The 8,220-nt window shown below is 44.0% G+C and overlaps 2 protein-coding genes across 2 annotated transcripts in view; one reads left to right on the plus strand and one right to left on the minus strand.

Annotated features, from left to right (window-relative positions):
* PIGX (phosphatidylinositol glycan anchor biosynthesis class X) overlaps positions 1-2,814 on the minus strand; it is an 11,710-nt gene extending 8,896 nt beyond the window's left edge. The window contains exons 1-3 of the mRNA XM_019513096.1: positions 2,415-2,814; positions 737-800; positions 66-207 (exon numbers count right to left, since the gene is read on the minus strand). Of these exons, the coding sequence (XP_019368641.1) occupies positions 66-207; positions 737-800; positions 2,415-2,484 (276 nt within the window). The 5' untranslated portion in view covers positions 2,485-2,814. The remainder of the gene's footprint in view (positions 1-65; positions 208-736; positions 801-2,414) is intronic.
* A 1,163-nt stretch (positions 2,815-3,977) lies between these two features.
* Positions 3,978-7,747, plus strand: CEP19 (centrosomal protein 19). The gene is made up of 3 exons (XM_019513105.1): positions 3,978-4,048; positions 5,691-5,892; positions 6,627-7,747. The coding sequence occupies exons 2-3, from the start codon at positions 5,763-5,765 to the stop codon at positions 6,986-6,988; spliced, it is 492 nt and encodes a 163-aa protein (XP_019368650.1). The 5' UTR covers positions 3,978-4,048; positions 5,691-5,762; the 3' UTR covers positions 6,989-7,747.
* The last annotated feature ends 473 nt before the right edge of the window (positions 7,748-8,220 follow it).

The raw sequence follows: 8,220 nt of genomic DNA on the forward strand, positions 1-8,220 counted from the left end.
TCTGGGACCTCAGCACTTCCCCAGCTATCCTCCTTAGCTCGTTGAAGTTTGCCCTCATATTTTACCTCAGTTCGATTGTGCTGTTGTAATGATGCTAGCTCATTGGGGTCCACATAGAGTCCTGCTGGAAGCTGTTCTTTAATCGCCACACTGCAACGTCCTACGTCTTCATCCACTGTTCCAAGTTCTACCTTTGTTAGTAGGTCTCTTTAAAAAAAAGCAGGTAAAAAAAAAGAATGCACAAATTTCAGATAACTCTATGAAACTGTAGATAGATCACCTCAAAACACACATAGATTAAATGTGCTTTTTTAAAGTAAGTTCTAAGAATAGCAAAAATGTAATTTCTTTATACAGAGAGTCTGCCCTTCTCCATTTAGGGAACAATACTTTATTCTATTTCCACATCTCTGACAATCAATATGACTACTTTATTTTTCAATTCCCCATTTATGCACTATAAACTGTTTCAAAAGATATTAAATACATTTTACATGTTGGCCTCATGGTCTTACCCCGATGTAACTGATTAATGTCTGTGAAATATTTATACCCCGATCCTGCCAAAAATCATACACACAGCTAACTTTACTCATGAGTAATCTCAGTGCAGTGCCTGGGTTCAGTGGTACATGCATCAGATGGAACCACTCAGGAACATACAGTGAGGAAGGCTGTAAAGTGGCACACTAGTAAACCAATACATTATCTGAGCAACAGATTACAGTCAACTCACCTGTGAAATCCATCTTTGAGAACCTCTCGAGTCACAGTGACATCAGGACAAGTGGCCAGTACATCTAGGACACAGAAAATAGACATTTACAGTGCCTACAGCATTGCCTACATTTTCACAACTACAACCCCAGGGCTTCTTTAAGAAGGTTCCAATAAGTCTGAACTTATTATCCATCTGAAGGAAGCAGCTGTTGAATCATTCATAAAATTAAGTGATAGGACTCACTATAAAGGGGTTTCTTTATTAGGTCACTAGACAAGCAGACAGAACCCTATAATTCCCTCTGGTCCTCCAGTTTCCAGACATAGTCCTCAGACATGCAAACAAATAAGTGCTTAAAATGATGCATGTGTATAAGTGCTTGCAGGATTATAGTCTAACTAAACAACAGCCTGTGCTGCCTAATGTCTGTAAAGAAGGATTCCAGATGTTCAACCCTAAACTAGACAGCTGTGGTCAAAACTGCTGACCACACTACAATAATCAGCTGAAGAAAAGGCAAAAGCCCCTTAGGAATTACAGTACTTGTTTGTATATAAATCCAGTTAATTCTAATCATCTACTGATGTTTGATATCATATTATCAGACTAAATTTGTTTTTAAATTGTTCAAAACATATGGTCCACCATGAAGTATAACTCTTCTGAACCTCAAGCAATCCAACAGATTTATCCTAGTCTAGTCTTGATTTCTGCAATTGTTTTTGTAAGCATGCCTGTGTGCGCACACTCATGTGGACACACATACAGCAAGAAACCACATGTATGTAGATGATACCCTGGTTTTGATTATATGAACATTTCAAAAACCCCTAATGATTAATTCCAACTGATGCTGTTCCAACAACATCTACACACACGTGCAAAATCTTTCCTGTGAAATTTGTGGGAAATAGTCACAACACCAGGAATCAGAAATTAATATTTACAGGACTGTACGCTTCCTTTTCACATGATTTTAGCATTCTTGAGTTATTCCAACATAAAAAAGAAGACAGCAAATACAATTTTTTGAGAGTCCTCCTATAACAGGCAGCATCTTTGGAGGCCATAGCAGCCATAGAAACTGTTCCTTTATTTCCAATTTAGCTCAATGTAGAAGCAGCATTATACATATAACTAAGAAGCAGAAGCATCTCCCTGGTTGCAGAAGGCTTAATGTAGATGAAATTTACTGCAGATGAAAGCACAATTAGTTCCATTAACTTCAAGCAGCAGCACCAGTTTAATCCAACAGGTTTGGCCCTTTGTGTGCTCAAGTATTTTATTTCAGGAGAGACTGATTGGTCACAATATTCCTTCATACACAGTGCAGCAGTCTGAAACAGAGAGCTAGACAGCCTTTCCCACTTCCATTATGTCAGAGCCTCTCTCATCCTGGGCATACAAATTACATTCCAACTGTTCAAACTACCAGATACTTAGATCAGGAGTAGGCAACTTTTCCTGGCTCTCGGCCAGAATGACCCACCCCAGGTCATAGGCCAGTGGACAGATGCCAAGACCCAACCAATGCTTATCGTTGAAGTGACTCAGGAGGAACACCTGCCACTAAAGCCCCACGTCCATGGACCAGATGCAGACCAAGGGTAATAGGTTGCCAACCCCTGATTCAAACTGTTTGTTCCTCCATTTGCTAAATAAACATATTGATGCTTTGAGCTGCTTCGCTTACACCTATGTCCTGCCACGCAGAGCAGCCAGGTCATGCTGATTGAGAGGCTGTATTTCCAAGGGCCCCGCATCACATCTGCCAGCTGCACCTGCAACAAAACAGACGCTGAGCAAAGGAACAGTCACAGAGCAGCCACAGCCTGCGATCACACACCGCTGCATGCACTTGGGCACATAAATGACACAAATGCCTGCTGCATCCCCACATCAGTACAGACCACATCATCACTGGACCTAATAACAAGGCATGCAACATCCAAAGCTCATTCACCTGCAACTCTACTAGTGTCACATGCACCACTGGCTGCTTACAATGCCTGTCTGCTGTCTACAATGAGTAGGCAGGGCGATCTCTACGTGTAAGAAAGAATGAACGCCGATCTGACCTCAGCTGCAGAAAGACACAAAGGCCTGTGGAAAAACATTTCAACCTCCCTGGATGCTTTATCACTACCCTCAGGATTGCTGTTCTCAGGCTACCAATTTTTTTATGGGAAAACAGGCAGTTTGAATGAGAAACTGCAGAACAAGAAATCATCCACAGACTGGAGTGTGTTCAGCCTGGTTTAAACAGGGACTGGGGCTTATCTCATTACTGGAATTAGCTTTTGTCACCCACTTTGTTCCTATGGGTTTCCTGCTCCTTTGCTTTTCTCTCCCAGCCTTGTCCCCTCCCCCATCCCTCTTTCTCTCCCCTCTCCCTTGCCCCCTCTATTGTAACATCTCATACTGTACTCTGCTTCCTGCACAGCCTTCCACAGCATCTGATGAAGTCAACTTGGGGTCACAAAAGCTTGTGCTATACACAAACACACATGCGCGCACACATAAGACCACACACATACACAAACACAAAAGCATATGCATATACACACATATTATATACATACATGTGTACATGTGTATATATCAGGTATCCAGGTTGTAGCTCTAGAGAAAAGGGCAATCAGGACTCAGAGAAGAGATGATATTTTTTATGAGACCAACAAGATTTTTGCAAAGAAGACTTTTTCAGATATCATCTCTACTACGAGCCCCGATTGCCATGTGTATATAGGTAATATGTATGTATGCATCACATGTGCGTGTGTGTCCCCGAGGCGCGCTGTGCCCGGTGCAGGCTGGCGGGACGGCCCAGCTCTCAGAGCGCCCCCAGCACCCGCCGCGCGCTGCTCCCCGCCCCCGCCAGGATCAGACCGCACCATTCTGAAGGGGGCGGCCTCGCAGACAGTAAAGAAGCCCCCACCCCCGCCACTCCTTCCCCGAGCCCAGGACCGCACTCACCACCTCCTCAGGCGGAGGCCTCCATAGCAGCCCGCCGTAAGTGCCTGATTTTAAACCAGCGCTTTCCCGCGCAGCGGAGCGCACCGAGGCCCGGCCACCCCCAGCGGACGCTGTCCGAGGGTGGGGAGACCGGCCGTCGGTCCTTCGCTACAGGTCAGGCAACTCACGGGGCAGTCCCGAGGGGGGCCTGCAGATGTGGCTGCCATGGTAACTGAGGTTGGCGGCGGCGCCAGGATCTGTGTCCTCGACCGCCCCGCTCCGGCCAAGGGGCGGGCCTCAAACGGTGCGTGTGAGCCGTCTGCGGGCTGCGGGGTGCCTGGGGCCGCGGGGCAAGCAGCGCGACTTCATCACGTATGTATCACGTGCGCACGCACACATGCCTACACACACGCGCGCGCGCACACATATATGTATGTGTGTGTGTATATATGTATGTATGTGCATATACCTATATTAGAGCAGTGTTTCTCACCTAAACACCTTGGCACTCTGGTGGGTCATGAGATGCTTTGAAGGGGGCTTCCAGGTGTGAGGAGATACTTACACAGATAAAGAAGGACTTGGGCTTGTCCCTGCCCAGCCCGTCCCCCAGCACCCACTGCCCAGGTTCTCTGAAAGGAGGGCAGCACGGCAGGATAATAGATTCAGTTTTGAAATGGGGTACCCCTCAATTTACAAGAGTTACAGGGAGGCACTTCCAGTCTCATGAGAGGTGCTTCGAGTCCTGTAAGGGGTGGGTCAAGTCCCATGGGGGTGTCTCAAGTTCAAAAAGAGCGAGAGCCACTATATAAAAGACATTCCCAACTTAAAAACATTTTAAATCTTTTCCGTAATATTGTATTTTAACTATTACAAGGATACTTCAAATTCAATAGCTGTATCTCAGCTTGTATATATGACAAGTGAAAAATTAAAGGGGTTTCTCTTAATTCTCTTTTTCAGTTTATGTTGAGGTTGTTTCTCTGTGTTCCTGCTTCGTTCCTGATTTTGCAAAGGAAGTTTGTTTCTGGGCAAAGCTGATCATAGGGTCAGAGCTCTACAAAGCTAGATGCCATTCCTACAAACTTTTATCCATCTGCTTCACCTGAAACCTGGGATGCACCCCATTGATTTAATTGGGACTGGTCATACATTTACAGTTGAACACATGCACAAGTATTTGTGGGATCAAAACCTTTTTTATTGTGGGTCTTTATATGGCAACAAGCAAGAAAAAAAGGTGGGTTTTTTTTTTAATTGAAAAGAGCTTTTGTAAAATCCCAAAATTGTCAGGGGGACTTGGTAACAAGCAGTACCTGAAACTACTTTTGACACATTTCTCTATATAAATTGGATTTAGAGATGACAGAACCCATCTAACAGGAGACAGAGATTTACTGTTAGCTGCAGTAGTAAGGGTTTTTGATTTTGCTACTGGAGGAGCTGAAACTTATCCCCCAAACTTTTTAACTGATCCAAATGGTCATGGATTTGTTACAATATTGTTACATTCATTTGTTGTTGCATGTATTTTTAATAGAAACTATCTTTGGGGTATTATTTCATTGTCCAGTACCCGTCTTTCACCTGTAGCACAAACACTGTAGTACGCATAGGATAATTGAACAGTCCAGATTCAGAAGTAGAGTAGTGACAAACCTGCAAATGAGCAGTAGGGGTGTCATACTCATCAGCAGAGATTATGGTTTTCTCTGATAAAAAATCACCAATTTTTGAATTTAAAAAAGTAACCTAAAATCCACAAATTTTTGTGATTAAAATGAAATGGTGTTTCATTTTAATCATGGAAAAATGTGGATTTTGGGTTACTTTTTTAAATCTGAAAATTGGGGATTTTTTTTTTTTTAGGGAAAACCAGGATCTCTGCTCACCAGGGCCAGTTCAGCAAAGCACTTAAGCCTTTAAGTCCTCTGAAGACAATGAGACTTACACACACTGTTACGTTCTTTGCAGCCAAGCCAGTTTCATTCACACTTTCCTTTCTTCTTTGCAGGGCATGCAGAAACATCCACCTTAGCAAAGCTCTCTAAGGTTTTACTTGGATCAGCTGGAAACAAGGGCTGAGATGACTTGCATAGCAAAGAAATGCGGCATCCACTTTCAGCCCCCATCCATTATCCTCATCTACGAAGACCAAAACCAGGAGAAAACTCGCAAGCGCATCATGCCAATCCGAAACTTCTCCAAGTTTTCAGGTATGGTACATTTAATTTGGGCATCCCACAGGTCAGGGCTGTCCAACTGGCAGCCCTCAGGCCATACCCAAGGGCCACAGACTGCCAGTCCAGGCACCACTTCTGTCGTTCTCCTGTCGTTGCTGCCAGTCTCTCCTGCCTGCACCCACCCTGGAAGCTGGGCAGAGTGGCACACCCCACCAGGGCTGAAGGAGCCTATGGTTGGGGGAGATAGGAGGAACCAGAGCCCCCTGTGGAACCCAGAGGTGCCAGACAGGGGTCACCTGCTGTGCAGCAGAGGTCTGCTCAGCACAGCATGGTGCAGCAAGGGGATAGGACCCACACAGTGCAGCATGGTACAGTGTGGAGGGTGGGGGCAGACAGGAAACCTGTGCAGTGCAGCACAGCAGGGGCACCCACACAGCATGCAGCCCCCCTACCACCACTGAGAAGTTGGACAGCCTTGCTGTAGGTCACTTCCCCAAAACAGCAAAGGGTAGAGTGGGTTGTTGACATGGTACTTCATTGAGTAGCGATAGGCTGCTTCTCACCAGCATTGCAGGAGAGTCTGTAGACTCCTTTTTGGAGATGGAATACCTAGCGCTGTCTAGCCTTGGGAGATCTGGAAGGCCACATCTCAAATGGAATAGTGGCACTCTGAGGGCAGCCTCATTCCCCCAAGAGAAAGAGCTTTGAAGAAACAGTACGTGTTGAAGTAGTATAGCCTCAAGCACTCCTTTGGGATCTTTTTTCAGATTGCAGCAGAGCTGCAGAACAGCTGAAGAATAACCCTCGGCATAAGGCCTACCTGGAAAGTGTCTCATTGCAGCAGCTGCAGAAATTATACAGTTTGCTGAAAGGACACTTGAAGGGACAGAGTTTGGCCCAGAGTTTAGAACAGGTTCAGAGGGAAGAAGCCATTGACCCAGAAGAGGACATGAACAAGCTGGATGACAAGGAGCTGGCCAAAAGGAAAAGCATCATGGATGAGCTGTTTGAAAAGAATAGGAAGAAGAAGGATGACCCAGATTTCATCTACAATGTTGAGGTTGTGTTCCCACAGGATGAACAGGTGGAATCCTGTGGCTGGGACGCAGAGTCAGATGAAGGGTTCTGATAATGGACAAGGCTGCTCAGATGGGCATTGTGTTCAGAAAGAGAGCCAAATTACTTTTTCTAATATTGTATCAACCAGCAAAGCTATTTATAAAATATATCAGCAGTATACCTTATTTGCAAGTATGAAACCAATGCCAATGATGTTTAAGCAGTTTGGTGCTTAAGACTGGTTAAATGGTATTTAGGTGAAGCCTGATGAAAGAGACATTGAGAAGATGCAAATTGTTTATGTTTCTAAAGAGAATCCTTGGAATTGTAACTATTAAGTGAAATTATTTTAAATCTCTTATTTTTTGTTCATATTTAGCAAGGAAACTAGACTGATCAGTTTTACTTTTTTATATTCAGTTTCACTTTGGTCTTTAAAATATAATGTTAAAGTTGTAAATCTTTACATCTGGCTCATAAGGAAACAAGCAGCCTCTTTTGCACATATACACTATTTATTATTACTAGTGTGTTTATGTAATTTAATCTCTGCTCTGTGGACAAATCAATATTGACATGCAAACCTTATTTCCAGATTTCCTGAGCTGTATTTAAGTCTATAACCTCAGTTTTGTATTACTGTATATTTTTGTATTCAAGACACAGAATATTTGAAAAGCATGTTAATCTTGAAAGTACTGTTGCAAATGTGGTGCTTAAGAGTTCCTACAAAGAGAATGATTTGTTCCCCTCACCTGCCCAGTGACACACGCTAGAGAAATGATCACCAGCTAGCTCTGCAGCAATCTGTCTTAAATTGTTTCTCTCAGGCTTTCTTTTTTTAAGAGAAGGGGCGTTGGGGGGAATGCTAGTGTTTCTAAGGTCTTTAGCTCATTGTTATTTCAAAGCTGTTTTAAGCACTGCTAGAGGGGAGCTCCTTGAGGTTGGGGCGGGGTGTTGTTCTGTACAAGGACACTGCTAGACACTTCCCAGACAGCAGTCTGCTCGCTGCAGAGAAATTTATCCATCTAGGTTAGTATTTATCCAGCCTCAATGCTTTCATTTACATCATTTTCTACCTCTAAACTGCTTGGTATCACTTGATCCTAATTACTGTGTTTTCCTGGGAACTTGAAGGATCAATGCTGGGATTCCCTGGAAAATAATCCAACTCCAAAGTCTTCTTGGTACTGGATTTCCCCCAAGCTTGGGTATCTCCCATCTAGGAGTGAACAAGAAAATGGATGTTTGAGATGATCAGGAAAGGATTCACTCATTGTTTCAAGAACAAATTTATTCTTT

This window comes from Gavialis gangeticus, unplaced genomic scaffold, assembly GCF_001723915.1.
Source record: "Gavialis gangeticus isolate Ggan-Ray unplaced genomic scaffold, GavGan_comp1, whole genome shotgun sequence".
Lineage (NCBI taxonomy): Eukaryota > Metazoa > Chordata > Crocodylia > Gavialidae > Gavialis > Gavialis gangeticus.

Coding starts and splice junctions, on each gene's coding strand:
- CEP19 (XM_019513105.1), top strand. CDS start 5,763: ATGACTTGCATAGCAAAGAAATGCGGCATCCACTTTCAGCCCCCATCC. Junction 5,893..6,626: donor AAACTTCTCCAAGTTTTCAG/GTATGGTACATT, acceptor ATCTTTTTTCAG/ATTGCAGCAGAGCTGCAGAA.